The sequence below is a fragment of the Macrotis lagotis genome, chromosome 5 (genome assembly GCF_037893015.1).
Source record: "Macrotis lagotis isolate mMagLag1 chromosome 5, bilby.v1.9.chrom.fasta, whole genome shotgun sequence".
In the NCBI taxonomy this organism is placed as follows: domain Eukaryota; kingdom Metazoa; phylum Chordata; class Mammalia; order Peramelemorphia; family Peramelidae; genus Macrotis; species Macrotis lagotis.
In genome coordinates, this window is record NC_133662.1 from 128,836,060 (window position 1) to 128,852,076 (window position 16,017).

General features: G+C 37.3%; 2 protein-coding genes across 2 annotated transcripts in view; one reads left to right on the forward strand and one right to left on the reverse strand.

Moving 5' to 3' along the window:
- Positions 1-16,017, reverse strand: part of LOC141489371 (uncharacterized) — a 794,154-nt gene that overhangs the window by 43,977 nt on the left and 734,160 nt on the right. The window lies entirely within an intron of this gene.
- CLVS2 (clavesin 2) overlaps positions 4,763-16,017 on the forward strand; it is a 90,230-nt gene continuing 78,975 nt past the window's right edge. The window contains exon 1 of the mRNA XM_074190244.1: positions 4,763-5,151. Coding sequence (XP_074046345.1) covers positions 4,763-5,151 — 389 coding nt within the window. The remainder of the gene's footprint in view (positions 5,152-16,017) is intronic.

A 16,017-nucleotide genomic window follows, 5' to 3' on the forward strand; every position in this document is an offset into this window, starting at 1 on the left:
TTATAGTAAGGTAGAATTATGCTAGTTATAATAACTTTAGTTAGTTATAACTTCCATATTAAAGTCCTCAAATTAGTTATAAACTATAAGTTTTAAAGTATTTGTGCTTGTCAATAATACAGGAATTTGGAATTATATTGAAATGATTTTGCACATTTCATTTTCCTTAAAATCTGCATTAATTATTTTGTACATTTTTATAAAATCATAAATCAAAATTCACAGTTTAATTATAAATAATAAAATATATAAATAATAAAAAACCTATTGTTTTTAATTACTTTCAATTGTGTTTTAAATTAAAGCTTCAGTTTTGTTAAAGCATTCTAAAATTCTAATTCTAATGGTTTACTGTCAATTTTGGGAAATAAAATTTAAATATCAAATAAGAACCAAGTATTCTGATGGCACCTTGGAAAATACATTTGCTTATTTTTTCAAAGATTTTCTGTTTATTTCAGTTTTGGAACTGATTCTCTAATGTATAAAATGTAGATAAAATAATGACAAGAGCATCTGAGTAAGGCATAGCAATGCACAAATGTGGTGAAAAATATTCTTAGATTTACATAATGAATTTACTCCACCACCCCAACTGTTTCACAGAGGCAAAATCTGTGTGTACAACAATTTATACCACATCATCAATATCTTACATTTAACTGCTTTTTATTAATATTAAGAAAGAGAAAAACATTTAAATTATAAAGTTTATCAAGATTATTTTGGATACATAAATCTAATTTTTCTAGAAATTCCATTTTAAAGTGTTGAATTAATTTTTTAAAGGAAAAGAGTGCTTTACTCTTTTACTGATGATAAGGATCCAAGCAAGCAATTAGAAATTAAATAAAGCTGCTCTACCAACTGATGGAAAGGAAGAATCTTTCTAGAGCTCCACATTGGAATTATCTGAAATTGAATTAGATTCAGTAAGCATTTTAAATGCTTGTTGTGTGCAAGACTTTTTTGCTATGTTTTGGGGACATATAGAGACAAATTATTCATATTTCATTAAATGGGAATCAAATTCTTGAAAACTTCATTATCTGACTTCATGAAAAATGTTATTTAGGGATATAATTTTATTAGGAGGATCATTCATGTATCTGCAATTTCTCCTTTCTCTCAGCTTCTGCTTGTTTGGAAAGACAGAACATTTCTCTTTCTCTGCCTCCCACCCCCAACCATCAACATCACTAACATTATTACCTTTTAAAACCTAGAAATTTCTAAGCCTAAAATCATAAATTTATAATGGAATTTTAAAAATAATTAAATACTCTGTTTTTCAGCTCCATACCTTATCATGCTATTAACTTGCCTATGATTGTTAGCAATGCTTACTATTATTGATAATAATAATACTTATGTAGACTAATCTCAATCATACCTTTAAAACAAACAAAACCAACTTCCTCTAGACAGATTTGTAAAGTTGAGGTAAAGATTGAAGTGACTCATAACTTTGCTGATCCTATAGGTTGGCTATGAAATAATTATAAGGTAAACTTGATTGTTCAGTGTATAGAGCACTGGCTTTGGAGTCAGAAGGAAAGGAATTCAAATCCAGTCTCAGACATTTTCTAGCTGTGTGACCTTGGACAAGTCACTTAACTGAGATTGCCACACATCTAGGGCCATCTCCAGTTGTCCTGATCATATCTGGCCACTGGATTCAGATGATTCTGGAGGAGAAAGTGAGGATGGTGATTTAGCACAGCAGCACCTCACTCAAATCCAATTTATGTGCTTGTCAAGGCATTATAATGTTTGTCCTTCATTTTCCAAGTTGACCATGACATCAGAGAGGCCATGCCAAGCACATGAATCAGATTTTAGTGAGGGAATATTGTGCAAAGCCCCCAGTCTCACTTTCTTCTCCAGAGCCATCTGGGTCCAATGGCCAGATATAAATTAAAATGACTGGAGATGGCCCTGGATGTGAGGCAATCAATGTTAAGTGGCTTGCCCAAGGCCACACAGCTAGTAAATGGCAAGTATTTAAGGTTGGATTGGAACTCCTGGCCTCCTGACTCCAAGGCAGTGCTCTCTCTACTGCACCATCTAACATTAACTCCCTGATGTCCATGGTCTTCTTTGAGAATTAAGGACAAACATCATTACAAGGTAAAAATGATAAAGCCATGAGTTTGAGACTAAACTTTCTCAGATCACTCACCTATTCCCCCACCCACCCACCCTATGCCTAATTTCCATTTTCTTTAATGTCAGGATAGTAGTCAGTCTTTTGGTTGAAAAATTAGCTATTTATCCAACTTTTTTTTTGCTATGTTTAGTTGGGCTTTTTTTTGGGACAGCTGTGTATTGTAACATATTTTGAAAGACAGCATTGTAGTGATGAAGAGTGCTGAGGTTGGCATCTAGAAGACCTGTGTTTGAATCCTGTACTTCCACACATTATCCATATGATCCTTGGCAAGTCACTAATCTTTCTGAACGTCTCCTTATCTGTAAAAGGGGAATTGGTGTATAAAATCCGCATTTTCCCCTCTACTTGAATTTGTTCTGGGCCTTAAGGCTTTATAGAACTGTCAGTTATGACTTTGGTCTGGGCTAACCATCATTTCACTGAAGGTGCTTAACTCCTCCCACTTTGGAACCAACTCCAACAAGAACTAATAAATATGTGTCATTATGATTTCTCATCTTCACACCAAGTCACTCCCCTAGACTTGAGCTGTAGCTCACAATGGGTGGGCGAGAAGGGAGGGAGAGCAGCTGAAAGGAGACCCTTGCTTGTCCTAGGGCTGTGACTTTATGTTCCAAGTGGCCTGTAGGTATGAATAGGGAAGCAGGTGAATGATTAAAGTTGGGTAGACATTTGTGAATTCCTCTTAAAATTCCTTATCTTCAGGAGAAAACTGTAGTGTGTGTGTGTTTGTGTGTGTGTGTGTGTGTGTGTGTGTGTGTGTGTGTGTGTTTGGGGGGAGGAGGGGGACGGCAAGGATGTGCCACAGTGAGTGCGTATGTTGCAGCAAGGGCAGGAGTGAGCCAGGAGAGTTGGGCTGAGTCGGAGTCTTGTTTTAGAAGCAGCCGTTGCCAGCAGAAGAATCAGGAGCCGGAGCCCAGCCTGACGCAAACCTGCCAGCAAGTAGCGGCGCCCGAACCCGAGGCAGGCGCCCCGGCGCGCGGTCGCAGCATCTTTCCACCCCAGAAGCCCCGGGCTGGTCCAGGAGAGGGAGCACAAAGGCACAAGAGCGGACCACTCCATCTCGGGGGCCCCAGCTGCGCGGCTCCTTCCTAGCGCCCCACCTGCGAGCGCGCCTGGCTGCTCCGAGAGAGGACGGGTGAAGGAAGCCGCGGCAGCAGCGGCAGCATCCCCAGCATCAACATCCCCAGCATCAGCATCCCAGGCATCAGCATCCCCAGCATCATCCCTAGCAGCATCCCTAGCACTGCTCCTCGCGCGCCCCTCCCCCGCCCTCTCCGCCTCCCACCCGCTGTCTCTGAGAGGCAGCCGGGCTGCGAGGGAACCCATCGAGGGTAATATGTTCCCGCGGCGACTCCTCCCGTGCGTGTCCTTGGCCCCGGGTTCGGCGCCGCAGCTCCTCCTCGTTTCCTCTGTTCCCGCCGCCGCTGCTTCTCTCCTCGGCTCTCTCCATCTCCATCCCTGCCGCGGCCGCTGCTCCTGATGGATGCCGGGGAGTGCTGCATTGCTTAAGCGCTTCTCTCCCATCTCCCCTTTTGCTGGTAGGGTAGGGGCCCTGGGTGCTGCTCTTTTTCCTCTCTCCTTTTTCTTTTCCTTTGTGGGGGGAGGTGTTTATTACCGAACTAGAGACATTTTTATTTTCTTTCCCCACTTTCATCCCTTTTCTTCTTTCCCCTCCACCCTGAGACGATGTAGATTCACTAGGGAGAGATCCCACCTAGGCGGGAGTGGGGCTAGGCAGCTTAGATAAAAGATAGAGAGGAGGAGGGAGAAGAGGAGGCAGAGAAGGGGCAGCCCACGCTGCTGCTGCTGCTGCTGCTGCTGCTGCTGCTGCTGCTGCTGCTGCTGCTGCTGCCGCCGCGACCGCCACCGCCACCAAAATTTTTGCTGGTACCTTATGAGATCACTGTATACCAAAGGGAGAGAGGGAGACAGCCAGCTTTATCGGGATCCTGCTTGAATCAAAGGGATTTTAAACACACCTATAGCAGGCTTTTTAAAAAAATTAAATGACAAAAAATGCGTCTTTGAATAAGCAGAGAGAGATAAGTAGGCTCCATCCCCCTCCTCTTTTCTTTTCTTTCTTTCTTTTTTTTTTCTCTAAAGATTCTCTCTCCCCGCCCCGGAACTCTGCTGAAGAGCCACTTTATTATTAATCAGAATTCCCATCTTTATCTAGGGCTCTTCCTTCGGTGGGGACTGCAGCAGCATCAGGGTATTGGGTCTGAAATGTGCGTGGGGGTTGTTTTTATGATATCTTAGAAGAGAAGAGAGGAAGACAGCCGCAAGATAGCAGAGAAGCTTTAGGGGAGTAGTAGAGAATAGAAGAGTGTTGGAAACCACAGGGGAGCACATCTCCTAAAGAGAAGGAAACAGGGAACAAGAGTGGGACATTTTTTGGGGGTGGGAGGCAGAGCCGTGGAAGATAAGCTGGAGCAACAGGGTACCATTTGATACGAAGAAGACAAATTGTTTCCTGAAAGAAAAGAGAGACAGCAGTAATAGCAGCCAGGGTCCGAGCGAGTAGAGTGTGTGGCTGAGGCCAGACTGGTCAACAAGGAACAAGAGGAGACGAGGAACTGGAGCACAATGACTCATTTACAAGCAGGTCTATCTCCAGAGACACTGGAAAAAGCCCGACTGGAGCTAAATGAGAACCCAGACACCCTGCACCAGGACATTCAGGAAGTGCGGGATATGGTCATCACCAGGCCAGATATTGGTTTCCTTCGCACGGATGATGCCTTCATCTTACGCTTCCTGCGGGCCAGGAAGTTTCATCACTTTGAGGCATTCCGCCTCCTGGCCCAGTACTTTGAATACAGACAGCAGAATCTGGACATGTTTAAAAGCTTTAAGGCAACTGACCCTGGCATCAAGCAGGCTCTGAAAGATGGCTTTCCTGGAGGACTAGCCAATCTTGACCACTATGGCAGGAAGATCCTCGTTCTCTTCGCAGCCAACTGGGACCAGAGCAGGTAAATCTTCACTCCAGCTCTTGCTGTAGGCCAAACTTTTGCAAGGGAACTGGGAGAAATTCTTTTACTCTTTCCAAGGGTTTCAGTTGAACAGAGCACATAGATTCTGATAATTGATCGTTTCTTTTTTGCTGGTACCAGAAACTGGGATTAGGAAAGAAACTTGTAGAAATCATGGGGGGGAAAAAGAGTCAATTCCTTTACTAATTCAATTTAACAAGCATTTATTAATGGCCTACTATTTGCAGAACACTATGGCAAGAAGTGTGTGTGTGTGTGTGTGTATGTGTGTGTGTGTGTGTGTGTGTGTGTGTGTGTGTATATGTGTTAGGTGGGAGGAGTGAAGATAAGACAATTAGTTAAGATTTGTTGCCTACCCTGACTTGATTACTAGTCATTCCCTATTGGTCAGTAGGATTATGGTCAGTCTTGAATAACCCTATCTTTGAGAGTTAGCCAAGCAGGACCATAGAGGATACTCCTTATCTCTCTCTTCTATTTCATAATCTCCTAAAATAGTTTGTTGGGTTGTTGAGAAATGAGAATAGAAATAAACTTTTGTTTCCTTAACCTTTGTTTCTAAAATGTCCTTAAGAGAGATTCCTAATGTATCTTATATGTTTAAGCATTTTTCTTCTAAGGAAATATTCAGCCAAATGTAAGAAGTTTCATTACTTCAGGACATTTCTGCCTGGTGATGTCCCAATAAAGGGATAATATGATGTGTGTTACTTCAATAACACATCTTTTTAGGCTAAAGTTGTCAAAAATACTGAAAAGAAAGCATGATTGGTCCTCTTTTTCCTATATCTGTCACTAATATCAAGCAACAAAACAATATGCTTCCTGTTCAATGATATTGTTCAGAGTGGTAGGAAAAAAAGTAGAAAACATTTGGATGAGTTCATGGGGGAAATTCCTTTAGATACCTAGGTGTTTTAAAAAAAGAGAGAGGTGTCACCATAGTACTTAGATTTTGATCCTAGCCCAAGAATGCAAACCATTTCTTTTCTTGTTTATTCTGAAGTATTTTCCCAGGTTGAAAAAAAATGTGTAAAATTCAAAAAGACTTTTGTACTAATTAGTACCAAGGCATGATCAAAATTGAATGGGAGACTTAAAACTATGTTCAATATTGGTATTTGTGACTTTTTTCTTTCTAACTTGTATTTTAATTTTTGGCAGGCTTCTTTTAGATAACTTAAATCTATCTTTGAAGCTTTTCTGAAATATTTTTCACATTTTTAAGAGTTCTTATAGAAAAATCTTTCTTGGTATTGAAATTTTAGAATATAAACTTTTGTTTTCAAGAACAACTGATTTTTCCTCTCTCTCTCTCTCTCTCTCTCTCTCTCTCTCTCTCTCTCTCTCTCTCTCTCTCTGTGTGTGTGTGTGTGTGTGTGTGTGTATGAATGAATCTGTATTATTAAGACATGGCAATTTATTCTGGTTATGTCAAAGTAAGCTTAGGAGAGTGTTTCTTGGGTAAACATGATCACAAACTCATAATTGAAGAAAGAGTCAAAAGTCAGGACTCAGTAGATGGTTGGTGGGGTGAATTTTGAAGCATGGATGAGAAAATGATTTTAATATGAAAAAGTTCTGCTCAAATAGATGGTTCACATATGTGAAGATGTGGGGTTAAGATGGCAGTCCTCCAATGGCAGTAGTTACTTTTATCTAGTTTTTTTAAATGAGAAAAGAAAGATTAAAGAGTTCTATTGGATACTCCTATTTTGAATTCTATTTCTTTGAAGAATGGCATAACTATATTTTGAGAAATTGAATTGTTGAAAGATGAAAACCATTAATTGGACAAATCAAAATGTAAACAATTTGATTAGAAAGAAATTAATACTTTATCTGCTAGTTAAGTCAAGAATTTGAGTTTTTTTAGCTGCAGTTGTGAACTAGAAAAGTTTTTTTTCATTTAAACCCACAAAGGTGAACTGTAGACAGCCTTCTAAAGGGTAATTCAGTCTCTATCACATAAATAACTTCACTTTCAATTTTATATGTGTGTTAATATCCATCTTCTAATTTGTAGACTAATATGAGATGGCATTATGGTCTAGTATAAAGAGTAAGAGACTTAGAATCAATGTAGCTGAATTTTAATTTTACTTCTTCTATTACCTAACTCAATGAACTTGGGTAGGCCCCTTAATTTCCCAGGGCTTAGTTTGTTCATCAGAAAAAGGATATTGGATTAAATTCTCTTCAATAACTTTCTAGATTTTTTATTAATGTAGTTTTCCTTTACACAGAAAAGTAGCAATTCTGAAACCTCTCCAAAAAGTTGTATTTTGTTAATTTTCTTTCATTTGTGTAATTAAAAAGAACACATTACAATTGTCAAAATATAAATTTTTTTTATTTGCTTATGGAAAGTGATTTATTGATTGACATGAAAGTTGGTCTCATCTAATTAGCCAAGTGTGTTAATAGTTTTTCATTTGAGTGAAAGTAGAAAGATTATAACATATAATTATATAAAATTAAAGAATTCATTCATTCAATGAAGCTTTTTTGAAAGCTAATTATATTCAAGACATTTTGGGATATTTAAAATTTTAGAATTGGAAGAGATTTGAATTTTAAGTTACAAAAATGACTTTGGAACAATCAAGAAAGTCTGGAATATTAAGGTTAATTGTTTGGTGTGCAATATTAGATATTAGATTATAGATTTTTGAGTTGAAAGAGACCTCAGATGTCATTATATTACAGAGAAAGAATTTTAGACCTAAAGAGATCATAGAATCATAGATCTAGAACTGGAAGGGACCTCAGAGGTTGTTTTGTTTAGTCTCCCCCCCCCCCCCCCATTTTACATGAGGAAACTGGAGTGTGAAATAGGGAAGTGAAGTGTTTTCCAAATCATATAGGTAGTAAGTGGTGGAACTAGAATTTAAACTTTTGATTCTATTTAATTTAATTTACTCTAACTCTATGTTCTGCTCATTCCACTATAGTATGCCGACTCACTTATGTCCACAAGAAAGAAGTGATCTAATCTGAACTTTTTTTACATGAAATTTTTCTCTCACTTCCCTCCAATTCACATGTAAATCAACTTGGAAGAGGTGAAATAGATCAGTGGATAGTTGTTCAGTCATATCTGACTCTTCATGACTGCCATCCCCTTTTTCTTTTGTCTTCAATCTTTCCTAATACCAAGATCTTTTCCAATGAATTCCATCTTCTCATGTGACCAAAGTCTCTAATTTTCAGTTTAAGTATTTGACCATTCACTGAATAGTCTGAATTAATTTCTTTTAAGTATTGACCAATTTGAAGGGCTCTCAGACATCTTCTTCAGTACAATTGGAAAATACTGATTCTGCAGTGCTCAGCCATATACTGCTACTGCAATAACCATAGCTTTGACTATATGACCTTTGTAGGGAGAGTGATATCTCTATGTTTTAGTATACTATTCTTATTTGCTATAGCTTTTCTTCCAAGGAGGAAACATCTTTTAATTTCATGGTTGTTATTGTTTGCAGTGATCTTTGAGCCCATGTATATAAAATCTGACATTACTGCCATTTCTTCTTCCTCTGTTTGCCAAGAAGTGATGGGCCCAGTTGTCAAGATCTTAGTTTTTTGGATTTTAAGCCTTAAGCCAACTTTACACTCCCCTCTTTCACCCTCATCAAGAAGCTTCTCAATTCCTCTTTGTTTTCTGCCATTAGAATATAAACAAAGCACTCATTTTAGGGATCTGAATGTATAGCAAAACTAATTCAGCTTGTATACTAGACAGATTTCTTTTTTTTTTAGGGTTTTTTTTTTTTGGCAGGGCAATGGGGTTAAGTGGCTTGACCAAGGCCACACAGCTAGGTAATTATTAAGTGTCTGAGGCTGCATTTGAACTCAGGTCCTCCTGAACTCTAGGTCTGGTTCTGTCTCCACTGCACCACCTAGATGCCCCTACTAGACAGATTTCTTTTCCACTCTTGGGTCTTTGAAAAACACTTGCCCTTCAGTTAATCTCATTCTCATCACCAGGTCCACTACATCTCCTCCTACCTTTGATCCCTTCTCCAGTCTGTTGCACCTGACCTTTTATATGTTAACTGTAGTCTTCAACCTTTTTTAAAGGCTTAGTATTTCCATTGGATCCTTAATATTTCTAACTCTACTTTCCATATTCTTCTTCTTTTCCTGCCTTTCCTCCAAAAAATATTTGCTTTCCTTATATGGTTTCAGTTCACCAGAAAAATTATCTACCCTGCTCTTCTCTTTCCTCATTCCATTCCTTGCCTTCCAATTACACCTAACTCATATACAATTAGTCAAATCATCTACCCAAGTAAAACCTGACCAGAAATAGTTTCCCTTGATCAAGGATAAAGTCAACATCATGGTTAGATTGCTGGGGAGATGATATGTGTGTATGATTTTCTAAGGGAGAATTCACAAGCAGATTGAAATAAAGGATCCTTCTACACCCTTGTCTACCCTAGTCCCTGCAATTGCACCTTTTGTTATGTTTTCTAAGAGCTTTATTAAACCAGACTCATTGAAGAATTGATCAGCTTAACAGGTCAGAAATGGTATCTTATGTTTCTTTTGTATCTTCCACAGTTCCCAACACATATCATTTCATGCAATAAGAACTGGCTGAATGTAACTGGGACCTAAATGAACAGAAAGTTAGCTGACACCCATTTTCTTGAATTTTATATTTGGAGAATTAGCTGGTACAGGAGAACGTTGGACAAAAGTAAAGATGGAGGAGGGGATACCAACCATCCATAAATGAAATAGGATTTGTTTCTGCAGTAGAATAATACAAAGCCAAATTCAGTTTTGTAAAACATTGGCATGCTTCCAAAGGCACTGGAGGACACAGTTGATGGTTTTTTCCCACAAGAATACCAAGGTAAAAGTGCAATATTCACAAAGCCCCCCCCCACCATAACCTGAATGCTCAAAGGCGTTCTTGTCAAAATGCTTTTTTGTGTGGTCTCTGAGGTTTTCTTTTTCCTCTTTTTCTAAAGAAGAACAGGCACATATGATTTATTATGTTTATTGAGTAGGCTATAACTTGGAAAAGATCAATAATATTTTTGCTTTATTTTAGATCATCTAACAATTTTAAAATCATGAAAAAACTGAAGAATGAAAAACAAGCTATCTGACTTTACATATACACATTCATACAGACACAAATATGACTGCATTTGTGTATGCATATATAACATATCATATATCTAGAGGGAGAGAGAGATAGAGAGAGAGAGAAAGAGAAAGAGCAAGAGACAGAGACAGAGAGAGAGAGAGAGAGAGAGAGAGAGAGAGAGTTTTGCTTTATAAACTCTGAACAACTCTTGTTATTCTGTTGTTTCAATTGTGTCTGACTTCTTGAGCTCATTTGGAATTTTCTTGGCAAAGAAAATGAAATGTTTTGCTATCTTCTTCTCCAGCTCATTTACAGATGAGGAACTGAAACAAATGGGGTTAAATGATTTGCTTAGAGTCATACAACTAATAAGTGTCTGAGGCCAGATTTGAACTGATGAATCTTCCTGTCTCCAGATCCAGTACTGTATCTGCTATTGCCACTATTCCACTAAGCCACTAGGCCACTATAGTTTGTGATCATAACACATCAGTACTGTCCCAGGGATTTTCTTGGCCTTTGCCAATATTGGAGAGGTTTTCCATTTCATTTCTCAGTGGATTAAGACAAACAGAGGACAAATGACTTGCCCGGGGTCTCACAGCTAGTAAGTGTCTAAGGCCAAATTTCAATTCATTTCTTCATTCCCAAGCTGAACCAGCTAACTGACTCAAGCTCTGAACAACAGTATATAATTCTATTTAAATAATCAATTATTTAGTGAGTTGCCTTCTGTATTCAATGCACTGAATCTATGTTACTTACACATTCTTTGTTTTGGTTTTTCCTTTTTTCAGTTTTCTCATTCTCTTCCTCATTTTCAGTCTTTTTTTCAGTTTCATTCTCTTCCTCTTCTCTGACTAGAATCTGGTTCTGAGGGCTCTTCACTCATATCTTTTCCTGCTATGGATTGATTTTGCTCTCTGATTTCTCTATTTTTCTCTTCTTAAGGTCTACTAAAATTACTGCTTTCCCTGATGTTCTCTCCTAAATCTAGGCTGGCCTTAGTCTCCTATTCAATCTGTAATCCAATTATGACTTTTTTCAATTTCTGTCTTCGGTCTAGTCTATATTAGACCTTGTACTTCTCCATGCTTTCTGTGTGGATAAAGTCTTTCTCTTTTATTAATATTTATATGCATGCACAATATGTAAGACATATATATGAATGTACACACACACACACACACACACACACACACACAGATAACTTTCAATTTCTTCTCCTAAATAGTAAATTTTATAAAATAAGTAAGGTGAAGAAGGATGTTATGAAGAGAAAAGAAATAAGAGAACATCAAAGAAAGGAATTCTGGCATCATCAGAAGAAGAGGTGGAGAGTAATTGAAGAAATGAAATCAATTCCAAAGAGCTTTAATTGAACTCCATTATGACATGTCTACCTAGGGTACATATTCATATAAACCATGAATTAAATTTTCCTACCTGAAAGATAGGTGTAAAAAAGTCTGACATATCAGGATTTGTTTGCTAGTCATATGATGGATATTATCGCCCTCACCAATATCATAAATGGTTTTCACTTAACTATAATAATCCCTCATTTATAGTTGAGCAGTGGAGAATTTTGTTTGTGATTATTTTGTTAAAGTTATATTTAAAATAGTTTATTGGTTTGTAAAAGAGTAGGAATAGAAATGTAATAACATACTGTAGACTATAATTTTATATATTTAAACTATTTTAGATACCGATGGTTGCATAATTAAAGTGAGATATAACCAGTGAATAATCCATGTACTCTATTGGCATTCTTATAATGTTAAGAGAAAGCAAGTAAGGCCATCTGCACAGTTGGCTAGACTTTCTTTATCAATGTTATAAGAGGACAGAGAGAGAAAAATTACACAGGATAGACAGGCATGATAATATCTTCATTGTTGGAAGGAGTAACCATATAGATGAAAACACAGATCCAGTTGAGTGAGTAATTTTTTTTTGGACATTTGAATTTTTTTTCAGCAAGAATTGAAATAGAATGACTTCTTATCCCTTTCAAAGTTATAACAACAAAAAATCCAAAGTTTTAAAAAATAATGTTCAATAAATGAAAACTTGCCTGAATCATACATAGCCAATAGTTCTTAATTCTTTTTCACAGGTTTGGTGAGAGATATACTAAGAAAGGATCAAAAGAGAAACAGGCAATCATCAATACAACTAAAAAAATAAAGCAAAAATAGTTTGAACAACAGTAGAATAATGAAAGGATTTTTGTTGTTTTTTTAGTCTTGTTTTATTTTGTTTGGTAGTAGGGGAACAGATTTTCCAGGTTCTCTAAAGAGTTCATTTTATCAGAAACAAATGAAAAGGAACTTGAGGGTCAAGAAAATTTCCCACCAAGATTTGGAGAGCAGGGTGATGATAAACATATATATGTATAGATCTTGGGCCAAATTAAGGCAGGAATTTGTAGTTACTGGGTCCTCTAGCTCAGTAAAACTTCCAGAATTCCCTTTCTGAATTCTGGTAGTTTTGGTTGTAAAAACTTTGCATCTTATTCCCAGAGATAGCCCTTTAGTTCATTACCTGAAGAAGAAAGTAAAATAGGTCTAATAAGTATCCTGGGAGTTGTTCTTAGGAACCTGAAATAAATTCCTAAAAAATAAAATGGAATGGTCTCTTTAAAAGGGATGATGTTGGAGTATGTTGCTAGGACTGGAAGGGAATTGGCAAAATGATCAGATAAACCAATTAAAAGCATTTGGCACTCAAAGGAACAGTTACTAGTAAACAAGGAATACACAAGAGCAAGGGACTAAGGCAGCATCTACCTCCCCAACCAGAGAGGTAACTGATAACCTTCAAACTAAGGCAACAGCTGATACTTAAGAACTCAGACTTTCTTCCAACCCTTACCTGAAGACCAGAATTCAAAACTCCAGAGCAGTATAGGGAAGGGGAGGCAAGGGATTCAATCAGGGATGCATCAGTCAGTCAACAAGCATTTATTAAACATCTATTTAATTGGGGGGGCAGTTAGTTGGTGATATGGCTAGAGCACTCTTCCAGAATTCAAAACCTACCTCAGATATTTACTAGCTAGTGATCCTTGGTAAGTCAGTTAACCCTATTTACTTCAATTCCTCATCTGTAAAATGAAATGAAAGAAATGGCAAACCACCCCAATACCTTTTTGCTCAGAAAACCCCAAAATGAGTTCATGGAGAGTCAGAAATGACTGAAATGACTAATCATTATCAACAAAAAAATGTGCCAGGTACTCTTCCAAGCACCAGCAATACAAAGAAAGGAACAATATAATCCTTGATCTCAAAGAGCTTGCAATCTAATAGGGGAAACAAACAATTCTGTACAAATGAAATACATACAGGATAAATTTGGAGTGGTTCCAGAAGGAAGGCAGGACCAAATGGATTGGAAATAGCTTCTTATAGAGTAGGGTATTTTAGTTTGAGATTTGAAGGAAGCCAGGGAAGCTAGAAAGTAGAGATGAGGAGGGAGAACACTCTGGGCTTAGGGGACAGATAGTGAAAATGCTCAGACAAGAGATGGAGTCTATTATGTGAAGAAGCAAGGAGGCCAGTGGCACTGGACTGCTGAGAATATGGAGGGGAGTAAAGTATAAGAAGAATGGAAAGGTAGGAGAGAGTCAGGTTTTGAATGACTTTAAAAACAAAACTGTGGGTGTTGCCAGGAAACCTTGGAAGCAATGAGTTCAAATCATGACAGAAGAAATGATTTCATCATGATCTTATGAGAGGATGTTTCCAAAATTCGATACGCTTGTTGAGACTTCAGGATCCATCTTCACTGTATGCTTTAGGGAAATTTAGGGATCATGGTAACTAAGATGTTTTAATAGGAAAGAACCAGTCAGTTCTGAATGGTCTCCCATCGCAAAGGTCATAGACAAGCAGAAATCAATTACATATATCTATATATATCTCTATATATATATCTATATATATATCTATATATATCTATATATATCTATATATGTATAAAGTATTGGGGAACTGAGCAAGGATCCCAGAAAAAGGCCAGGGCAAAAAGAAAGAAGTACCAAGTAGGAAAAAGGAATATGGCTAGAATACATATATCTGCTTTGATAGAGAAGGACTAGACCCTGCCAGAATAAAGATATTTCTTGATTACAAAGACACCCTATCCAGCACTTTATAAAACACTTAATGAGATAACACTAAAGGTCAAGAATGTCAATTTTTAGTGACCCATCATATAGTATTTGCTAGTATCAGGAAGATTCCATGTTTACACAGAATATTCTCAGACCAAACAGATCATCATAAAGACATCCATTTTTAAGTAGAAGGGACCTCAGAGGCAATGTGGTAGAACCCCTTCATTTTACAGATAAGGAAACTAAGGACCAGGGAGATTAAAAAGTTTGCCAGAGATAAAACAAGTGTCAAGCATCACAGCTAGGACTTGAATCCAATGTCTTTGACTCTAGAGCAAATATTTTTTTCACTGTACTGCCTCTCTACATAAGGGTTTGCTGGACAAGACTGACCAAGAGACAATTACTCACCAAAGAAAGGCTTTTCTAATATTTCAAGGTACTTTGAAATATGTGTGGAAATTAATTTCCCCTAGAAATCTAGACTGATCAATTTAGGAATGCTTAGAGCTTTTTAAATTCCATGGGATGGTATATTTTGCTGACACTATAATTATTGGAATTACTCTCCTAGTCTGAAAGAGCCAGTGGCTCTTGATGCAGAGTCTTTATGGCAATCAACCCAGCTGAAGAATGAAACAGTCAATTTGTTTATTAATTATAAAAAATTTATTTCCCATCTTTTCTGTGCATAATCTTTATCATGAACTTAGTCCCTTGGTCTCAAGAAATTTATACTGTGGATTGTGATAAAAAACTATGAAGAGCCAGATAAAAACATAAAACTAAAGTAATGCAGAGCTAACCTCAAAGTCAAAAGACCTGAATTCAAGTAATGTCTCTATTGCATATTGGCTGTATCTCCTTGGACAAATTACTTAACCTCTCAGTGCTCAAGACAACTCTGTAAGCATATTAAATTCAGAGTGCTGATTTGGTTTGTATAGAGTGTTTTCTCAAGATTCCTGTCCCCCACCTGGAATAAACAAAAAAAACGCAAACACATTATTTAGATATATTCAATTTTCCTCCTTCTGCCAAATTCATTGAATTATTTTCTATTGTCAGTGCCCAACTATCATGGGGGCAGCATAATTTTAAATATGATTAAAGTATATTGGACTTTGTCACGAGGAATATACAAGAAATCCAGTCTTACTATATGGTCTTTTGAGTGTTTCTGTGACTGAGAAATTAATCTCTTTTTGAACAAATATCTCCAGAATTTGTGACTTGAGAAAGAAGGGGGGAAAAAGCATCTTTTATGTGCCAGACACATTGATAAATACCTTACAAATATTGTTTCATTTGATCCTCATACCAATACTAGGATTTTTAGGTACTATTATTATCTCCTTTTTACAGTTCAGACAACTGAGGCCAACAGAAGTTAGTGATTGAACAGTGTGACCAATTCTGCCCAGGATCACACAACTAGTAAATACTGGAGGTAGATTTGAACTCAGAGTTCTCTCTGTGAAATACAAGCCCTCTAAAGTTAGATGAATCTGAAAAAGAAGACCATTTCTATGAGTGGAGTGAATTAATCTTCATGAGTTCAAATCTCAAATATGTGACCTTGGGTTAGTCATGTAACTTAGTAATTTAG